General features: G+C 42.7%; 2 protein-coding genes and 1 pseudogene across 5 annotated transcripts in view; 1 reads left to right on the forward strand and 2 right to left on the reverse strand.

Annotated features, from left to right (window-relative positions):
- The window catches only part of SLC25A26 (solute carrier family 25 member 26), a 146,720-nt gene that overhangs the window by 29,890 nt on the left and 94,883 nt on the right, over positions 1-21,947 (forward strand). For all 3 annotated transcript variants that reach the window (XM_079795780.1, XM_079795781.1, XM_079795782.1), the window contains 2 exons: positions 236-340; positions 1,417-1,464. In XM_079795780.1, coding sequence (XP_079651906.1) covers positions 236-340; positions 1,417-1,464 — 153 coding nt within the window. The remainder of the gene's footprint in view (positions 1-235; positions 341-1,416; positions 1,465-21,947) is intronic.
- On the reverse strand, positions 12,224-12,725 carry LOC307113828 (large ribosomal subunit protein P1). The gene has a single exon (XM_079795783.1). It carries the CDS (start codon positions 12,609-12,611, stop codon positions 12,267-12,269), a length of 345 nt encoding a protein of 114 aa, XP_079651909.1. The 5' UTR covers positions 12,612-12,725; the 3' UTR covers positions 12,224-12,266.
- Positions 20,291-20,909, reverse strand: LOC307113398 (ferritin heavy chain-like; annotated as a pseudogene). Its single transcript has one exon. The product of its transcript is annotated as a ferritin heavy chain-like (transcript).

Here is a 21,947-nt window from a genome sequence, read left to right on the forward strand (position 1 = left end):
TTTTGGGGTGTGTCACCCGAGAACCACCGCTGCCAAGTCACTGCAGCTTGGCAGCTCCCGCATTGAATGTCTGCCCCCTGGTGGTCAGTGCACGTCATAGCGACTGGTTAGATGAAGGGAGGGACACTTAGCATATTAGCCTTTTATATATATAGGTAATTTTTGGTTATGAAAAAATTTCAATTTTTATTCCAGTTACTTCATTTTTAGATGTACTTAAATTTATATATTTTAGGTGGCCTGCTTGATTCGAGTTCCTTCTGAAGTAGTTAAGCAGAGGGCACAGGTTTCTGCTTCTTCAAGAACATTTCAGATTTTCTCTAACATCTTATATCAAGAGGTGAGATATGTTTTTAAGTTCTTTTTTTTTCTTTATTGAGAGAGGTTTTATAGCAGCTAGTGTGAGCACTGTGAGTCTTGTATCAGGAGTCCTAGAAGAGACCTTACAGCTGAATTTAATGTCCAATTGCAGTAACTTTCTGTGCTAAGATTATAGTTTTCTTTCCTGTATTTGTTTTTGAATTTTTTTAAAAAAATTCTAAACAAACACATATTGAGTGCCCCTACTGTATGAGTCCTACATTGTAATCATCCATAGTTCTTTTGGAATCAGACATGGAATAAATAGTAAATATGTAGACCGGATGAAGATATATGAAAACATCACTACAGAATCTGAGGGCTCATGGAAGAGAAGTGTAGTAATGGACTGTCACCAACATCATAGTGTTTATATCAACTGTAATCCCCTTTTACTGGTTAGTGTTAAGCTGTGGATCAGAAGTCATCCTGTTGGCTATGGGACTAGGAGCCGTGAGTTGCTTTCCTTCATAGTTCCTACAGAAGCCTTTAAAAAAGTTAACTTAAAAATTTTTTTTTTTTTTTTACCAAAGTCAATGACATGGAAATTTCAATGAATCTAGGTTGTAGAAAAGTTATTCTGAATGGTCCCTGTGTCTCCTCGAGGAGATGCGAGTGTTTAATTGTATGAGTGAGATCAACCCGGTAGAGGGTTCCTGAAAAATCATGTGGACGTGAAATAGATAAGCGAAGGCTTGTCCAGAGGTTATTAATGAACTGATGTCTTCTGATTGAAACCATGAAATATATTCTGTTTTCCTATAAAAGATAATCAACATTTTATGTGCATTTACTTTTGGGAATCTATTTATTTAAAGCTCAAATATTCTCAACAGAAGAAATACTGAAAGCAACTAAAGCTAAATTAATATGTAGTCAGTTTTATTATTAGAGATATTTCAATTTTAAAGGAGTGGAGTAGTTAGAACCTTTAACTTCTTGCAGAACTGTGGTCATTGTGGACGTTTTAAAACTCAAACTTTAGGAAAGGTTACTGTGCTTTATTCAGAATGTCATTCTAAAATTTCTGCCATCCCATCTTTCCTTTTGTTTCAGGGCATCCCAGGATTGTATCGAGGCTACAAAAGCACAGTTTTAAGAGAGGTAACTAACTTAATTTCCAGTATTGACGTACAGAAAAAACAATATGCTTTGTTCTGTGAGTTTACTTGGAGAAACTGGTTTAAAAATTTAAAAAGGGAAATTAAGATCTCTTATTTTTTCTTTTTTATTTAAATACTAGTGGCCCGGTGCACAAAATTTGTACACATTAAAAGGGAATTAATTACAGGAAGTATTTTAATATTGCTATTTGCCCTTTCTCTATAATAGAGGTGTCAGAGATGAAAGAAAATTAGTAAAATGTATATGAAAATCTCCCTCCTGTCAGAGTCTGGGGCGTGCCACGGGAGCTAGAGTCAAGTCCCCGCCCACCACCTGCATGCGCTTCGAAAACACAGGAGACCCAGACCCAGCTGGCCCCCCCTCCCCTGGCAAGCCCCTCCGGGTGGAGGCCGCAGCCTCAGATCCCCCAGCCTGGCACCGGGCAGGGGGCATAGCCTCAGGTCCCCCCGGCCCAGCACTGGGTGGGGGACGCAGTCTCAGGTCCCCCGTCAAGCCCCGCTGGGTGGGGGCCGTGGCCTGAGGTCCCTGGCCCGGCACTGGGGTGGGGGGGCGTGGCCTGAGGTTCCCCGGCCCAGCACCAGGGTGGGGGGCGCAGCATGAGGTCTCTCGGCCTGGCGCTGGGGCAGGGGCTGTGGCCTGAGGTCCCCTGTCAAGCCCTGCCAGGTGAGGGGCGCAGCCTGAGGTCCCCCATCAAGCCCCACTGGGTGAGGGGTGCAGCCTGAGGTCACCATCAAGCCCTGCGGGGCAGTGGGCGCGGCCTGAGGTTCCCCCGTCAAGCCCTGCCAGGGCGCAGCCTGAGGGACCCCATCAAGCTCTGTTGGGCAAGGGGCGTGGCCTGAGGTCCCCCCTCAAGCCCCACTGGGCGAGGGGCGCTGCCTGAGGTCCCTGTCAAGCTCCGCTGGGTGAGGAGCACGGCCTGAAGGTCCCTCGCCCTGACCAGGTGCCATGCAGCCTCAGGTTCCTGCTGTTCTGTCGTGATGTTATAATTTGCATATTCCTCTATTATATAGATAGATATATTTTTATTGATTTCAGAGAGAAAGGGAGAGGGAGAGAGAGAGAGAGAAACATCAATGATGAAAGAGAATCATTGGTTGGCTGCCTTCTGCACGCCCCCTACTGGGAATGAAGCCTGCAACCTGGGCATGTGCCCTTTACTGGAATTGAACCCGGGACCCTTCAGTCCACAGGCTGACACTCTATCCACTGAGCCAAACCGGCTAGGGCTAAGTTAGTTCTTATTTTCCTGGTAACAGTCTGATGAGCTGGGAAGTGTACTCTGGCCTGGAGTCCTGACCCACAAGCCATTTTATCCCCTGTGCCTTCTAACTCTAAAATCCCATGATTCAATGTGGTCAATTTCTTGTACCTCTTCCCGCCCACCCCCACCCCCAACCCCACCCCGGTTTTTTGTTTGTTTGTTTTTAAAGTCGAGTGATTTCAATATATCACTGCTGGAGGCATGTTTTAATTTTTGCCTCATATAAAGGGGCTGTTTGAAGTTTAAAGGTTGATTTACAGATATGTGAGATATAAGTCTTTGGTTTGGGACATAATTTTCTTTTCTTTTTAAATGAGCTTAAATCTTATGGTTTCCCCTCAGCTTTATTGAGAGAGAATTGACAAATAGGATTGTAAGGTATTTAAAGTGTACAACATAATGATTTGATGTTTGTATAACTATGAACAGGATTGGGACATAATTTCCATTAAGGAAAACACAGAAGAGCATCTGCCTATACCTGCTCCGTGTTCTTGTTTTCTGTTTGGTGTTCCTTAGATGCTAAAACACTTTCACCTCTGAAATGGTTTTTAATTTAAATAAATATTGTCATCATCAGCAGAATACTGAAATTCCTTCAAAGCCCTAAGTTAATTTCCAGGTACGTGGGTTTTTTTTTAATACTATAGATAGCGATTTTTATCTCATGGCACACATAAACTAATTACTAAAATTCTGCAGCACACCAAAATATATTTTTTGCCAATCAGACAAAAAACAAAAACAAAAACCAGGTATAATTTTGATTCATTCACCAGACAGCTATTGTTGTGTTGGCTGTTGTCATTTTTAAATTGGACAGTCTAAGGGAAAAAAGGTCAGTGCCCCTGACTAAAGAGTTAGGTATTGCAGGTTTTAAAAATTCTCGCGGCACACAGGTTAAAAGTCGCTGCTACAGATTAGTATTCTTTATGAAATACCTGTACTGTTATTTAAAGCTTTGTTGTAGGTGATGTATATCTTTGAAAAACTTCCTTTGAAGGCAAACTGAATGTTTCAAAATTAGTCATTTGTGTGAAGATGACTTCTTTCTGCCTTTCAAAAATATTCCCTGCACCATATCTTCCTTCTGTTCTTAGGCTCTGACTTAGTAAACATGAGCTAGTTACTCAGGTTTCACCGGGTGCAGGGGAAAGGTGGGGGCTGGGTGGGGGAGTGAATCTTTTTTATTTTTCTGAGAGGTGCTGAATAAATAAATATATTTACATGCCAGAGAATACTGGTTTCATATTCAAACAAATAGATAGAACACATGGTTACAACTGCATTCTGTTCTTTTAAAAACTTGTTTTGACATATGCCACACTAGTAATTAATTTCTAAGCTGCAATTCTTGCAAATAATGTGACCTACTGAGATAACTCTGTTTACTCAAATGGCAGTGCTTTGCTGGAAATGTAATTGGGGTCTTTGCATTATGCGTGTTCATGAAAGAGCCTTCAGAACTGATTTTAGGTGAAGCATCGCGTTAGAACAGATTCCCTGATAGAACTAGAGAATTATTATTGAATGAAACATAGCTTCTTTTCAAAATGAGAAAAGTAAGTGACACCTGCATTAAGCAGAATTTATGCATGATAGATAGTTTCAGTGCTTACATTGTTCTGACACCAGTATCATATCTTTTTTGCCAAGAATGCAGTTGATTGTTTCAGTAAGAAAATACATTGAAGCCTTAGTGAGAATCACCAAGAAACTTACACATTCATTCTGTGTACAACTTCTCCTTGAAAATAGTTTATCTCCCTAGCAGTAGCCCGTTAGAAGGAGATGGAAGTTTGAACCCGTGCATTATTAAATAGATTGTGCGTTCTTTAGGTTTTGTGAATGCTGTCACCTGTTTTTTTTTACTACATTTGATGTTTGTGGAGATGGCTGGCTTATCCTTTATGTTCTCCTAAATTATTTTAGTTACTGTGAATTTTAGACTGAGTCTAAGCAAGGTCAACAAATTATGCCACTTCCCTCACCCTTTCAGTAGTTGTTTTCCTCATGATCTTGGCCAAATGAGCTGTGGCCAGGCACCGTGGTGCCTGGTGGCATGGCTGTGAGATGGGAGTGGGAGCGAATCACAGCTGCCTTCACAGCCAGGCTGAGGTCCCAGGGCCCACGGCCTGAGAGTGCTGGGGAGAGATGCCTCGGGTCTCGCATGTGAAGTGGAAGGACTTGAAAGAGGAAGGAAGCAGAGAAATGCAAGTTGCTTCCAAATATGTAGGAATTTGGCTCAGTGGATAGAGCGTCGGCCCACAGACTAAAGGGTCCTGGGTTCGATTCCAGTCAAGGACACATTACCTCGGTTGTAAGCTCAATCCCTGGCCTTGGTCAGGATATATGCGGGAGGCAACCAATCACATTGATGTTTGCTTCTCACATTGATGTTTCTCTCTGCCTCTCCCCCTCCCTTTTAGTCTCTAAAAATCAATGGAAAAATCCTCAGATGAGGATTATAAAAAAAATAAGTAGGAATAAATTAAGCTCAGCAAAGCTGTTTTATCCACAAGTTCTATTTAACAATCATTTAAAAAGTGTACTCTGTGTGTTGGGTACCACATAGAAGGATTCGTGTTCTGATGGGGAAATAATTAGGGCAACGGACAGGGTCCCGTGCAGTGTGATAGTGCTGCAGGGGTGTGTACACACCAGACACAGGACAGGGTCCGGTGCAGTGTGATAGTGCCGCCGTGCTGTGTATACACCTGACACAGGACAGGGTCCGGTGCAGTGTGATAGTGCCGCCGTGCTGTGTATACACCAGACACAGGACAGGGTCCGGTGCAGTGTGATAGTGCCGCCGTGGTGTGTACACACCAGACACAGGACAGGGTCAGGTGCAGTGTGATAGTGCCGCCGTGGTGTGTACACACCAGACACAGGACAGGGTCAGGTGCAGTGTGATAGTGCCGCCGTGGTGTGTACACACCAGACACAGGACAGGGTCCGGTGCAGTGTGATAGTGCTGCAGTGGTGTGCCACCGCAGCGACCTTGGACCGGCCCGCCGCCGTGCACTGGGCGCACCGGAGCTTCGCCGAGCCCGCCGCCCGGCGAGTTCCGCCCCGGAGCTTTGAGAGGATGGCCGAAGGAATTGCTGAGAGGGAATTGACCGACAGGAATTGGGATCGAGAAGACGAGGCCCTGCTGGGTCCCGGGTCCGGGTGAGGCCGTGCGTCCCTGGGTCCGGGTGAAGCTGGATCCCGGGTCCAGGTGAGGCCGTGCGCCCCTGGATCTGGTTGAGGCTGGGTCCCAGGTCCGGGTGAGGCCGTGCCCCTGGGTCCGGGAGAGGCCACGCGCCCCTTGGTCCGGGTGAGGCCACGTGCCCCTGGGTCCGGGTGAGGCTGGATCCCAGGACCGGGTGAGGCCGCGCGCCCCTGAGTCCGGGTGAAGCCGCGCCCCTGGGTCCGGGCGAGACCAAACCAGAGGGAGTCGGACCTGCATTACCACCATTGGTCCACCACCCAGAGTGAAAAGTCAGTGCCGACATGTACACATAAGGAACTGGTGGACATTGAAATTGGGTCTCAAAAGAACTGTTGGTCCAGAAAGAAACTTACTACGGACTGATTCATTTGCCTGTCAGCATAACTATTATTGCTCATCTCACATTCGGTTCTTATAAGTATATCTCTAGTGACACATGATTTCGCTCATCTAGGGGAAATGATGAACAACATAGACTGATGAACAAGAACAGACCCAGAAACTAGGAGGCATCGATCGGACTGTCGGGCCTTAGACGGAGGGTAGGGGAGGGTGGGGCTAGGGGAGAGAGATCAACAAAAGGACTTGTGTGCATGCATACAAGCCTAACCAATGGTTAAGGACAACAGGGGGGTGGCGTGGGGGATTGGAATGGGGGGATGAGGACAAATATGTGACACCTTAATCAATCAATCAATCAATCAATCAATAAATGAGCAAAGGACCTGAATAGATCCTTCTCCAAAGCAGACATACAGATGACCAGTAGACATGAAAAAATGCTCAATGTCACTAATCATCAGAGAGATGCAAATTAAAACTATAATGAGGTATCACCTCACACCCTTCAGAATGGCTACCATGAGTAAACCAACAAACAAGAGCTAGGGAGGATGTGGGGAAAGGGAACCCTCGTGCACTGCTGGTGGGAATGCAGACTGGGTGCAGCCACGTGGAAAACAGTAGGAAGTTCCCTCAAAAAATTAAAACTGGAATTCCCTTTTGACCCAGCAATTCCTCTTCTGAGAATATATCCTAAGACTCCCAGAACACCATTTTGAAAGGATATATGCAGTGTTATTTACAACTAGGGGCCTGGTGCACGGGATTCATGCACTGGGGGGGGGGGGGGGGGGGGGCATGGCCTGCGGGGATCGGCCTGCTGTGGGAGCGCCGCTCGTCCCAGTCAGCCCAGTGGTGCTCCCACTGTGGGAGCGCACTGACCACCAGGGGGCTGCTCCTGCATTGAGCGTCTGCCCCCTGGTGGTCAGTGCTTGTCATAGCGACTGGTTGAGCGGTCATTCTGGTCATTCTGCTGTTTGGTTGCTGGGTTTTTATTATGTAGGATAACCAAGATCTGGAAACAGCCCAGGTGCCCATCAGTAGATAAGCTGACAAAAAAGCTCTAGTACGTTTACCCAGTGTAATACTATGCAGTTGTAAAAAAGGATTTCTTGCCTTTTGAGATAGCATGGATGGACCTGGAGGTTATTATGCTAAGCAAAATAAGCCAATCAGAGAAAGGCAAATACCATGTGGTCTCACTATTATGTGGAATCTAATGAATTGATGAACAAAATAGAAACAGAGGCATGGATACAGGGAACAGACTGAGAGCTATCAGAGGGAAGGGGGGAAGTGGATGGAAGAAGGCAAAGGGATTAGCCAAAGAACATGTGTGCATAACCCGTAGACCCAGACAGCAGTGTGGTGATGGCCAGAAGAAGGGGGGTTGAGGGCTGGGTGGAGATAGGTAAAGGGGAATGGGGAAATCTGTAATAGCATGAACAATAAAAAAAAGAGGACCCTCTTGTTTTTATCATTGCATAGTACGCCATTGTACAAATGAGCCATTATTTTACCAGTTCCTCATTGGTGGCTATCACAAACATGCTACAATGAATAATATGGTTCCTATGTCATTTTGTGCATGGTTGATGATGTTTGTTGGTTATATGCCAATTACTTGATTAAAGGTATATGGGCATTTGTAATTTTGATACATATTACCAAATTGTCCTCCACGGAAGTACCAGTTGACACTTTTGCCAGCCATGTGAGAGCTATCTGTTTCCTACTGCCTCACTAAGGGTACTAGCCATCTGAGGTGAAAAATGATCTCATTGGAGTTTTAATTTTAAGTGTTAAAATTAAACATACATCTGAGAACTATTTTATTCCTTTCTTGTATACTGATTATTTAAGTTATGCCAAAGTTTTAGTTAGAATTAAATGAGGAGATGCATATGAAATGCTTTCTACAGAGCCTGTCACAGAATAGGCATTCAGGGAATGTTAACTATGATTATTAGCATTCTTGGTAATTGAAAGGGTTTTTGGCAGGAAATGACACTTGAGTGTGAAAAGCAGTTCTGCTCCTGGCAAGGTGCTAAGCTTTTCTGAGGTTAGGTTTGCCCATTGGAGCCGGAGGAACTTTTCCTAGACTTCTCACAGCATGCTCAGGAAGGAGGTATGGCATGGGTGTGGTCTGCGAGGAGACTCGGACATGAAGACACCTGCCTCTAGGTTCTTAGGTTCTTGAGCAGGGATGCAACCTCGACTGTGTGCATTTAAACATGTGAGTGCCGTCTCATGAGGATGGGTAACAGTAGTTGTGTTTGAACTAGAGGCCAGCTAGTTCACTTGTAAAGCTTGTCAGCTGTAAGTGGAGAGTGCTGATGGTTGAGCAGATCAAAGTCACTAATGCAAATGGGTTGGAAAATCGGTAATTTACTAGAATTCCATCCTCCCCCCATAATATTACCCATTTAGAAGGGGCTTTCTTACTGAGAATGAAACACTTGAATGCTTTCCATTGGAAAATGTTTTGAAGCAACTTCAGCTAGAACTTCTAGTACTTACTGTCCTTAAGCCTGTGTACTAGTGCCTACTCCCAAGATAGTGAAAAGGCAAACCAAAAATGGCAGCTCTCTGGTAGGAATGTTTTCTCCTTGTGTCAGAGCCCTGAGGATCTGCCTCTGTTTGTTTGAAATTTTCTTTGATTTACCTTTTCCCTTCTTCTTGTTTTGTCTTTACATTTCAGTGCTGTCTGCTACATATAATTCTGCCTATCTTCTCCGATAGCATGTAAGTTCCTCTCCCAAACAGCAGTGGATTTTTACCTCTTTGTAGCAATGCACAGCCTCTAGCATAACGCCTTCCTCAAAGCCAGCACTCAGTAAATATTTGTGGTTTTTTAATTCCTTTAAGTTTGATTATCTTTTGTTCAGTTGCTGCCAGTCACCATGGCCATTTCAGAATGCGGAGGGAGCTCTCAGGGAGCTTGGAATTGTGCAGGGTGGTGGTTCAGCCCTTGGCTGAACTACATTAAAAGGTCTTTGCATTAGTTAGGTGATGAAATACCAACGAGAGTGTACTTTTCTAAGATTTCAGTTTTCTTAAACCCTGAAACGATAGTTTTTATAAGCCTGATTTTATTAGGAGAGAAGTAAGCACTGCAATTAGTTTACGTAGAGTTCACATCTTAGTAATTCCACTCCAAAAGGAAACAGTGATTATAAATCTTTCCAAACTTTTATTTTACTTTTTTATTTTAGAAAGAGAAGAAGAGAGAGGGACACAGAGAGAGGGACATTGATGGGAGAGAGAAACATAGATTGGTTGCCTCCCACACGCACCCTGACTAGGGATTGAATCTGAAACGTGGGTATGTGCCCCAACCAGGAATCTAGCCCGCAGCCTGTTGGTGCGCTGGATGATGCTCCAACCAACTGAGCCACACCGACCAGGGCCTCTTTCCAGACTTTTAATGTGAAATTGTTTTTCAGTTAAAATCCAATGCAAACATACTGAACCCTATTTTAATCCTACATAATTCATTTTATTAACTATGACCAAATAGAACATCTGTTAAAATTCCATACTGTTAGCTTCATGGGAAAAGAAAAAAAATCCGTTTACTCTTGGAATTTGTCCATTGTTTTATTGTTCTGGGTTTTAGTCAGTAATGAGACATTCTTATTAAAATGAATATTAAACAAAGAAGATGAAATATCCCCTTTAATCACAGGTTTATAAAGTGAGTCACTTAATTGCATTTACATTGTAACTTTACTGTAGAGCTATTCTATGAAGAATGAACTATAGTTCACTTAATTCATTCTTTAATTCAAGAACCAAAAATTATTACTCCTCAAATATGGATCTTAGCCTACAGTTTTTTATCATCTCTTAAATAAACAAACATTTTTAGAACAATTTAGTAAAATTATCTTCATGTAGAAAAATTACTGTAGCCCTTTTGTGCATATTTTCTCACGTTTGTTTACATGAGACCAGCTGCTCTCCACTCTCCTCATTCTTTGGCCGGATCTCAGTTGCACTGGCAGTTTGGAAAGGCTGTGAGTTCCCCTTGCTGCCTGTTGGCCACGTCATCCCGAGGGCGTGCCAGTTCCTGTGTGCAGGGATGTAAATGCAATAATGTGACTCTGGTGTCAACAGATGAGACAGCTGTTGGTAACGGTGGAAGTTAATTCTTCATTTTAAATGTTAGTGTCAGTAAACCATAATGTTGAAGTAGCTCTGTCTGTGGTGTTCCTGTTTGTGTTTTTCATTCCATATGAAATACCCTCTTCCTTCATCTTTGTGTTTCAGTTTGAATTGCATTTAGGCTGAAAAGAACAGAAAATCTGACTGCCATGGCTGCACCAATAGGAGGGTTTTTCCTTCTAAACAAAAATTCTGGGCATGGTTACCTTCAGGCGGGGGTGCTAGTCAATGAGGCATTGAGAACCCAGCTCTTTCACTTGCTTGGCTCACTTGAGTGCTCTGGCTTAGTTTACTCATGGGCACATGATGGCTGCCTCACTTTCAGGCACTGTGGCTCTTTCCAAGCGTGAAGAGGTGGGAAGGGCAGGGGGCAATGATAGCCTTGCTTGTCACTGTTTACCTGGGAAACAAAAGCTTTGTTTGGATCAGGTGTCTCAGGGCCTCCCTGGGTTGCGTGGGGATTGGAAGGTGAGCATGTATGTAAAATTCCAGCTTTTCAGTGTTGTGGGTGAAGGCAGGCAGAGAGGGTTGGGACTACTGTGACTGAGTCCCCTGCAGTGTGTGTCATGTCTGTCTGTGTACGTCCCAGCTCAAGGTCCATCCCTCGCACCATTTCTCACACCTCTGGCTTCAGCCGCGTATTTGGTACCCTGTTGTTCACATCCGGAACACTTGTCTGGATCATAGGTTTTGAACATTTAATTCTACTCTGTGAACTGTAATGTCTGTTTTTATTCTTTTTCTGCCATCTTTGTTCTTTTGGGCACATGCGGAAGCTCTTCGAAAAATCATTTGGTGTTCTCTCTGCAGTTACTCCGAAAACATGAGTTTACTCCAAAGTTGCTAATTTTTATACAGTTTTGATTTTAAAATTAAGATTTCAGAATACCTATGTTGGTATATTCATATGTAGACACTTTCCTTGAAAAATATGTAAATCGCAATTGAAGTAATAGTAATGCTTACTAAGTACTTACAATGTTCTAGTCACTGTGCTAAGTTCTCTGCATGATTAGCTTACTAAATCCTCACAGTAACCTAAACCATAATCCTTGCTTTATGGAAACAGGCTTAGTAAGGTTGGGGTTCCCCAAAGTCTCATATCCAGTAAGGGAGAGAACCGAGGATTCCAGAGCCTATGATCTTAACCCTATGGTGAATTGGACATTTTACACTTTACATGCAGATAAGTTTTCCTGGGAGGAGGGAATATATATATTTAAAATTAATAGTCCATGTTGATATCTTTCTTCGGTCTTCAACCTTTCAGATGGCATTAGTGCCATGAGTTTGGGGAAAGTAAGTTCTTAGAAGTCATCTCCATGACAGTAAATAAAAGTAATCAGAGGACAAGCAAATGTGAGAGAATCAGTTTTAAGATGTTCATGAAAAAGAGTGGCTTGTCAGTGCACCTCATCCCACGTTTGCTTGATTTGCTCTTATTATCCAGGTGTTAATCCAGCATCCCTTCTCTGAGGGGTCTGACTCTAACCAAAATAGACCTGCCCCAACCCTGTCACTCACGTGCACCGTTATCTAAAATTATCTTCATTTCTTCTTTACAAACTTATCCTGCCTGCTCCCCCCCCCCACCTCCCCACATTGTGAGGCACCTACTCTCTGTTTTGTTCTCTATAATTAACCTATAATCTACTACCTAGAAGAGTACTTGACACATAGCACAGTCAGGAAATATTTGATGACCAACCCAAGGTCTTTTTTTTTTTTTTTTTTTTTGCAAGCCCAACAGCAACAGAGGTCAGCTTTTATTGACTGTGTTACAAAAGAGCCAGTTTAGTCAAAAAGACCAAAGCCCATGTCATCATCAGACTCCTCAGATTCTTCTTTCTTTGCTTCCACTTTCTTCTCCTCAGCTGGGGCAGCAGCGGTGGAGGCGGCAGGACCTCCTGCTGGTGCAGCACTAGCTGCAGGGGCAGGTCCACCAGCCCCTACATTGCAGATGAGACTCCCAATGTTGACATTGGCCAGAGCCTTTGCAAACAAGCCTGGCCAGAAAGGTTCAACATTTACACCAGCTGCTTTAATGAGGGCATTGATCTTATCCTCCGTCACCGTCACTTCATCGTCGTGCAGGATGAGGGCCGAGTAGATGCAGGCGAGCTCCGAGACTGAGGCCATGGTGAGGGCGAGTGATGCCGGGAGCGGTGCTAGTCGCCGGATGAAGTGAGGGCCTCACCCCAACGCGGCCTTAGCTTCCTCGGAAGAACCGAGCACCTTACCGGCAGCTGGGGAAAGGGGGCCAACCCAAGGTCTTAATCATACTTTCTTCTCAGAAGTAGACTAGTTTTAAGGATTTAGATATTTCAAATCTCCAACGCATGCTCAAGCTAAGATTCATTTGGCAAGAATTATGGCTTCCTCACTTAATTCTCCGGCAAGTTAGTGCTTTTCTGCCATATAAGCTTTCCATACTTCCAGTAAGGTTTTCCGCTTGTTTTTTCTTATAACAAGAAAATGTTTCCTGGTGTTCTTGTGCCTTCCACAAATAGCCCTTATTTTAATTTTGTCATTTCTAGTTAAAGTTTGCTCCTATTAGTATTTTATACATAAAAACATTTTTTGAGTGGCATATGTAAATAGTAAACAACTATTCATGATGAATATCCTTCATCAAATATATGCAAATTACGTACAGTGAATTCTGTGTGGGTCAAAAATTACTCTTGAGATTCTCAGGACTATATATACTATCTCATAAGGAGTATTAAGAAACTAGCCCAGCCAGCATGGCTCAATGGTTGAGCGTCGACCTATGAAGCAAGAGGTCACAGTTTGATTCTTGGTCAGGGTACATGCCCAGGTTGTGGGCTTCATCCCCAGTGGAGGGTGTACAGGAAGCAGCTGATCAATGATACTCTCTCATCATTGATGTTTCTATCTCTCTCCTTTCCTCTCTGAAATCAATAAAAAATATTTTTTAAAAAGAAACTATATTTATGTATTAAGAAAACCAAGTATGAAGGTGAAATCTAGACTTTTCATGTGCAATTTGAGGATTGTGTTTGAATGGAATCATTTAAAGGAACTATTGAAAATGTTTACCTGTGGGTTTGACTACCTGGATGCATATTAACCTGGGATCATCATCATATCCAGTAACGACCGAGGCCTGACCAACTGGAAGTCAGTCCTGCACACGGCAACCCAGAGCTGACTGTTTCCGCTGCAGGCGTGGTGCCCCCTTTCAGGCGTGGTCACTGCTGAGGGGGCTGCGAATCAGGGCCAGAGAGAGGCCTGAAGAGAGAAGCAGGGACTGATCTGTTGCCTCTGTGGCAGCTTTTGATCAGGACTTGCCTCTCTCTTTCTCTCCCAGTCTGGCCAGCAGCCCTGCCTCCATTTCTCTCCAGGCCTCCACCAGGGCTGCTGATCAATCCCGCCTTTCTGATCAGGCCCAGTTGATAGGCCCAGAGACGCTAACTGGCATAGAAACTGACCAATCAGAACCAAATCTGGGTGAAGTGTGAGGAACCAATGACTGCCTAGGAGGCAGAGCTTTTGACGCTGTCTGGCATAGAAACCGACCAATCAGAACCAAATTGGCCGGCAGAGGAGGGCAGTTGGGGGCAAGATCAGGCCAGCAGGGGTGGGCCGTTGGGGGCGAGATCAGGCTGGCAGGGGAGGGTAGTTGGGGGTGAGATCAGGCAGGCAGGGGAGGGCAGTTGGCGAGATCAGGCAGGCAGAGGCAGTTGGGGGCAAGATCAGGCTGGCAGGGGAGAGCAGTTGGGGGCGAGATCAGGCCGGCAGGGGATGGCAGTTAGGGGTGATCAGGCAGGCAGGCAGAGGGGTTAGGGGCAATCAGGCAGGCAGGCAGGCAGAGGCAGTTAGGAGCAATCAGGCAGGCAGGCAGGTGAGCGGTTAGGAGCCAGCTGTCCTAGATTGTGAGAGTGATGTCCGACTGCCTGTTTAGGCCCGATCCCTATCGGGCCTAAACCGGCAGTCAGACATCCCCCAAGGGGTCCCCGATTGGAGAGGTTGCAGGCTGGGCTGAAGGAACCTCCACCCCTCTGTGCACAAATTTCGTACACCGGGCCACTAGTATAATGATAATAGTTACGATTTGAATTCTGATCATGTACTTTGCATATATTTTTTCTAATCCTTTGATAAAACTTTTTTACAACTCAGTAGGCTGAAGCTTATAACAGTTAAGCAGACAGCTAGTGGTAGGACTGAGAGCAGCAGCTAAGCTTGTAAGATTCCAGTCTGTGTTGCTTATTACACTTTGCTTCCTGCTTGTGTCTTGCAGATAAAATCACTGTCCATTTCTCTCAGAATATTTCAGTAAATCATAGGAAAATAAAGTGGTAGTATGTTTGTAAAACTTGGACTAAATATGGTAACTTAAAGTGGAGCCCGATTTCTGAGCATTAGGGGATTCAAGAAGATGGGGCCATCTAATTTGACAAAGCACAATGAGATGCTTCTGATTGGGCAGTAATATTGACTCTCCTTCATCAAGCCTTTGTTGAAGTTCTTAAAAATACTTTTGCTGATTTTAGCCTGCTACCCTCTTTTCTTCTATGGTGTCAGCTTATGTTCTGAGAAACAGCACACTGGGTGGGAAAAAGTTGATAATCTTTGGCATTGAAATGATTTTGGTACTTAACCAAGTAATTAACAGTTAATTTATTAGCTAGTGAAAAAGCAGAATTTGGTGAGAGAGAAGATATTTCTTTTCTTTTGTAAAAATGCTGCTTTTTGTTACTGAACTTGATGCAAAAGTTGTGTTACAGCATTAGACACTAGAGGGCGCACAATGCCTGTGTTTTAAATGTCAGAAACGTCAGTATACAAGAATCTGGTCGCTCTTGAGTTGATTTAAAAACCTTTAAAAATGGTTCAAATTAAGAAATGGAAATCCAACACAATATAAGTAGTGTTTTCCAATCCAAGATTTCTGAATAAAAATTATCCTATTTAATGCAGAAATAACTTCATATGCATCTCTAAAAAATAAGAACTGCTAAGTTATATGTAACTATCAAAAAATGAATGTCACTGTCTCAAAGTATGTCCCCCAAGCTATTTTTCAAGCACAAGTGGGAAACTGATAATTTTTCAGTTGCAGAAACTGGCAGACACTACTTTACTCAAGTGATGAAGGTTAACATCACCAGTAATAAGATCTATTGACATCATACACCCCCAATAGGATGCACCTAGAAGGACACAAATCATTTCTTTAGTCTTCTTGCCAAAAAGTACATAATCTCAGTCTGATCATCAGAAAACGTTAGACAAACCAAAATGGAGAGACATTGTACAAAATAGCCAAGTTCATGAAAAATAAAGGTAAAAGTGGTCACATATAGAGGGGGCTAAGGAGACACAGCAAGTAAACACAGTGAGGGACCCTGGAAAGGAAAAGAGATATTAGGGGGGCAACTGGTCTGTAGTTTAGCTGTTAAGTAGTTTTCAGCAGTACTGATAGCTGGTTTTGATAATCATACTCTGGTTATTAAGTTATTAACACTATGGAAGCTGGTTGTAGAGGTAGAGTGTATGTGAACTCCCTATAAGCGGCACTTAAGAAGTCTATAAATTGTTTCAAATATTAAAAACCTGAAAAAAATGTAAGATTTGGACATTGTGTGAAATAATTTATTTTTAAAAAGATCTAAGATAATAATTTAAAAAACGTAATTTCTTAAAATTTTTAAAAATCGAAGTAATACATGCAATTGGTAACAATTCAAGTAACAGAGAAGAATTTATGATGAAAAGTAACAGTCTCTTGTCCCATCTTTCTCCATTCTAGTCCCATTCTCTAGCGGTAACCTATTTTAACTGCTTCTATTTTTAGCTCTTATTACATCCGTATTGCTGGATAATATGCATCTGTAAACATCTGTTTCTTAATTTGTCAGTTTTAGATACAATCTATTGAGTCTTTGGAATGGAAGATGTGGTTTAGCTCACATTACTGGTATGCTCCTCCCAATCCTGTGTCATCTTAGCATTCCAGTTATATAAATGTCATGTCTGGGATTATTTTAGAAGCTTTGTTATATATCCGTGTCTTTTGTTTCATATCTCACAACTTGCTCTTTATAAGTTAAGGCTGTTACTTCCTTTTTGCCACCCTCCCATCCTTAACTTTCAAATCCCACTTTCTGGAATGACTCTCTCAGTTGCACTTTGGTCCTGGATTGTCAAGATGGCTGACAGTTTTATCCTGTTCTTCACCCACAATCACTTCTTCCCTGATTTTTCTGGGTTGATTCTAAAAGTTGAACACCAGTAACTAGTGTTTTATTATTTTGAGACTTTATGAATGATCAGCAGGCCAAGTAGTGTGCTAGGGTTATACTTCCTTTTGTATTGGTCCCACGTCACCCTGAAAGAGACTTTTCCAACATCAGAATTAAATCGACTGGCTTCTTGTACTCCATCAGTTGCTAAAAGGTACCCGATATTTTAATTTGCTGGATATATGGGGAATGAACTTTCTTATATATTTTTTCCCCTTGGAGTTTCTACTTGCCCTTTTTTGAGGTGCATTATTTGCCTTTTTCATACATTTAAGTGTGACAATTTCAAAATCATACTGTTTTTTGTACTGAGTTTCTTTTCCCTTGGGAATCCTGGGACCTTCCATCTTCCTGTTCTGCGCCGGAGTGGTCATTCACTGTGACTGGACTTCTCCTCCCTGCCTTCCTGGGTTGGATTTGCTGTGTCTTGGGTGTCCTGGAGCTTAATGGTTCAGAGCATGGCTTTTTGGCCACCCTGCCTGGGTGTGACCACAGCTTCACCTCTGACAAACTTACACGTTTGGTGCCTTACTGTCCTCATGTAAGGAAGTCATGATAACGCATAACAGATATAAGTATGTGGCTGATTTGTTCGAAGGCCTTTATTGTATCCTGATATTTTGGTCAGGTAATTATCATTCTCTAGTACCTAATATAATTTACAAAGGTTCTTACTAATAACACTTGATGACAGCCATTTATAATGATTCTTTGGCCTCAACTGTTTCATTGTTTTTTGTTGTTGTTTTTTTAAAGTAGGAAGGAATTATGTTAATAAGTTATGGTTCTTAGGCAGTTTGATTTTATCAGTTTAGTGCACTCCTAATTATATTTGGGAAATAAGTGATTAAACTTGTGTGTAGGAGCCTTTTAAACTGATCCAAATTTTCTAATAAAATGCTCCCATACTCTGATCCACAGGTTAGGTCTTCCCTGTTGTTTATTCATGAATTATTTCATACTTCTCTTTGAAAAATGGAATCATGACCAAGTTAAAAATCACTTTGGGAGGAAGTTTATCTTCTTCAAAGGGTAAATTATGTCTTTTGCCCCATAGAAGGTATCAATAATATCTGTGTTCAGAAGAGACTATGATATGTCTTACTTGAGCAACCAAGATCTCGTGGAAGTTACATTCGCTTGATGATTTACCTGTTGGTTCACACAATTGTTAATTGATCTTAATCATTAAGTTTTGGGCTAGTTTTGACTGAGTGAAAACACTAGACATAGGTAGTAATCTATGTGGTAAGTTCTCATCACATTGTTTTTCTGTATTTCTGTATTTGAAGGAGTGAGTTAATTGAACTTATCCAACACCTGCTCTTTGCCAAATGAGGTACTTTCCATGTTTTTCACTTAATCTTTATATATATATATATATATATATATATATATATATATACACACACACACATATATATGTATATATATGTATATATGTATACATATGTGTATATATATATATACACACACACACACATACACACACACATATACATATATATGTATTGATTACAGAGAAGAAGGGAGAGGGAGAGAGGGATAGAAACATTAATGATGAGAGAGAATCATTGATTGGCTGCCTCCTGCACGCCCCTACTGGGAACTGAGCCCGCAACCCAGGCATGAGCCCTTGACCGGAATCGAATCTTCAGTCCGCAGGCCGATGCTCTATCCACTGAGCCAAACCAGCTAGGGCGACTTAATCTTTATAGTAATCCTAAAAGAATCATTATTGCCAACTGAGTGCTTGGAAAGTATGCACCCCCTTCACATCCGGTCATGATTCTCAATCAACCTATAATGTTTGTCTGTCTTCCAGTGAGAAGACTGACAGTGCTGCAACTTGGTAACAGAGTGACAGTTAATGGAGGGCAGAGTTGGGTTCTGAATTCTTTGAACTCTTAAGCTCTTTTCAAAACAATGTCTATATTTCCTTTATTTGTTGGGGGTGTGAATAGATTTTAAAATGAATAGTAAGCACCTTCTTTTTCTTTCTTCTCCTCTCCAACTTTTTATTTTGAAAAGTTAAAACATACATTCTTTTCCGAAGATTCAGTGTTTAATATTTTGCTTTATTTGCTTTCCCCATGTGTGAGAGAGAGAGAGAGAGAGAGAGAGAGAGAGAGAGAGAGAGAGTGTGTGTATTTCCTGAAACTTTTTCGGTAGGTAGCAGACATCCTGACACTTCATCATTAAATATTCAGCATATGTCTCCTAAGACTAGAGTCATGCTTCTCATAACAATACCATTATCATGCCCAAGAAATTGACACATTAATGTTATCTAATATATGGTCATCTTTTATCATCTTCCTATTGTCCTAATAAAAGCTTTTCAACTTTTTTTCTCTCTGCAGGATTCAGTAAAGGATCAGCCATGGCATTTAGTTTGGTTTTCCCCAACCTTTGTCCCCATGACATTGACATTTTTGTAGTCCAAGCTAGTTGTTCTGAAAACAGTTCCATAATCTAGATCATCTGATCTCTTTATGATTATATTCAAGTTAAATTTGTGTGTTTGTGTGTGCATGATTATTACATGGATGATGTTGGGTGCTTTTCTTGTATTTTACTAGAGGGCACATATGTCCCATTCTTGGTGAAGTTCAGTTTCATCATTTGATTAAGCTGGTGTTCTCTGCTTTTCTATACTCCAACGGTTCAGTTCTCCTTTATTATTAAGAAGTAATCTATGGGGTAATATTCTGAGACCATGTGATTATCCTGTTCCCCAATAATCTTTCACCCAATAGTTTTAACATCTGTGGATGCTTTGTGCCTGAAGCATTTATTACATTGGTGATTGCAAAATGTTGATTTTTCCTAATACTGTTATTTTTCTCTGAATTTATTAGCTGGCATTCTTGGGTAAAGAAGAGGTTTTCTCCTCTTCCATCCACCCAACTCCTTTTTTTTAGTATCCCTATGGATTCATGGTTCCTTTTTTAAGAGCTGCATTGAGATATAATTTGTATGCCATACAATTTACTCATTTAAAATGACAGTTCAATGGGTTTTAGTATGTTCACAGATAATGTGCAACTATCACCACAGTTGTGGACTTTTTTATTCAATAACTAGAGGCCTGATGCACGAAATTCGTGCATGGGTAGGGTCCTTAGGCCTGGCCGGCGATCAGGGCTGATCTGCTGAGCGACTGGCAGGGCGATGGGGGGCGCCCCCCCACTGGCACCCACCTTGGCCGGCCTGGCACCGCCCGCTCGCCGGCTCTGTCCCCTGTCGCCACTGTTGCCTCCCTCTGCAGGGCGACTGGCGGAGCAATCGGGGAGGCCCCCGCTGGCACCTGCCTTGGCTGGCCTGGGGTCTGCGGGCTGGGGGCAGCTCCTGCATTGAGTGTCTGCCCCCTGGTGGTCAGTGTGCGTCATAGTGTCTGGTCCTTCTGCCATTCTGTTGATTTGCATATAAGGCTTTTATTATATAGGATTATAATTCATTACCATTATTATTATTATTATTATTATTATTATTATTATTTGGTACCAAATTACTTTATTTGAAGGAATGGTACAAATGAAAGACATGAGTGGATGAATTGGTACAAGTTATAGAAAAGATAAAGGTAACTCCAACATGCATACCGCTTTGGTGATCAGGAAGTCACCCCTGAGGCTACGGGAAGCAGCCTAAGGCTTAGCTCTCATGCTGTGTCCCAGGGTGTGCTTGTCAAAGAGATACTCGGCCATGTCAGTTTCAGGGGCCCCCAACCTGTGCAAGCTGGTTATGTGGTCACCCAGTTCTTTGATGGATTTCACCTGCTCATTCAGGTAGTGAGTCTCAATGAAGTCACACAGATCAGGGTCATTTTTGTCAGTGGCCAGTTTGTGCAAGTCCAGTAGTGACTGATTCACACTTATTTCCAAGTGCAATGCACACAGCCCATTCTCCCAGTCGTCACGGTCTGGTTTCTTGATAACCTGAAGGAAGATTCAGCCACTTTGCTGGTTCTGCAGCTTCATCAGTTTCTCGGCATATTCCCTTTTCCTCACGAGATTGGTGAAGAAAATATTTGGCAAAGTTCTTCAAAGCCACATCATCACGGTCAAAGTAGTAAGACATGGGCAGGAAGACGCAGGAAGCGTAGCTCCAGGTTGATCTGGCGGTTGATGGCGGCCTGTGAGTCCTGGGGGGTGGATGTCATGGCAGGCGGCTGAGGAGAGGTGCTGCTCGGCTGGGGAGCGGAAGCGGGGGCTTTTGGTTGGGGTGGGGGGTCTGAGGCGCTGTGAGGAGGGTGCTGTGAGGAGGCAGGAGGCTGGCCTGGCGGCAGCTGCGGTGCAAACACCAGGATCCCTCGAAGCACTTGAAGCAGGAAACCATGGCCACTCTCCGCGAAGACTGTCACTGTTGTTATTCTTTTTGACGTTCAAACTGCCCCAAATTTGGCCAGTGGGAGCCTTTCCAAGCCTATTCCTGTTCTTACATTTCTTCATTGGTCTTTGAGAGCTTCCCTGCTGGTGTGACAAGGTGCCCTAGTCCGACTTTGTGTTCTCCCTGCACCAGTCCTGTCATCAGCCACCTGTCCACCGAGCCCCGGATTCCTTTTGGGGAGTGGTGGCTAGAACCCTGGCTCTGAAGTCTCAGTGTAGTCTTGCTTCTAGGCTCTTTTATTGGGTAGAAAAGGTTTTAAAAATAAGTGATTGTTTTTATCTCTCCTTTCCATTTTCCTATTGCCATATTTATCTCAGGCAAGAATAAGAAATAAATACTGTTTATTTATTTTTAAGGTGTCATTGTAAAATTGACTTCTTTTACAGAGCTATAAATTTTAACACATGCAAATTTGTTAACCTGCAGCACAATTGGTACAAAACATTTCCATCATCCCCAAACTCCCTCTGCTCTCCCTTTGTAGTCATATCCATTTCCCTATTTCTAACCACAGGCAATGACCTACATGTTCTCCATCACTATAGTTTTTTCTTTTTGAGAATGCTATTTAAATGGGATCATACCCAATGCCACCTACTGAGACTTGTTGCTGTTATAATGCCTTTGAGAGTCGTCATTGTTTTGCTATACCATTGTTCCTTTACACTTTTACTGATTGAAGGATGCTTGATTCTTTCCAGTTTGGAGCCATTGTGAAGAGAATTGGTATCAATATTCATGTACAGGTTTTTGTTTGAACATATATTTTCATTTCTCTAAAGTAGATATTAAGGAATGTGATTGCTAGGTC

Source organism: Cnephaeus nilssonii, assembly GCF_951640355.1.
Source record: "Cnephaeus nilssonii genome assembly, chromosome: 17".
NCBI classification, from domain to species: domain Eukaryota; kingdom Metazoa; phylum Chordata; class Mammalia; order Chiroptera; family Vespertilionidae; genus Cnephaeus; species Cnephaeus nilssonii.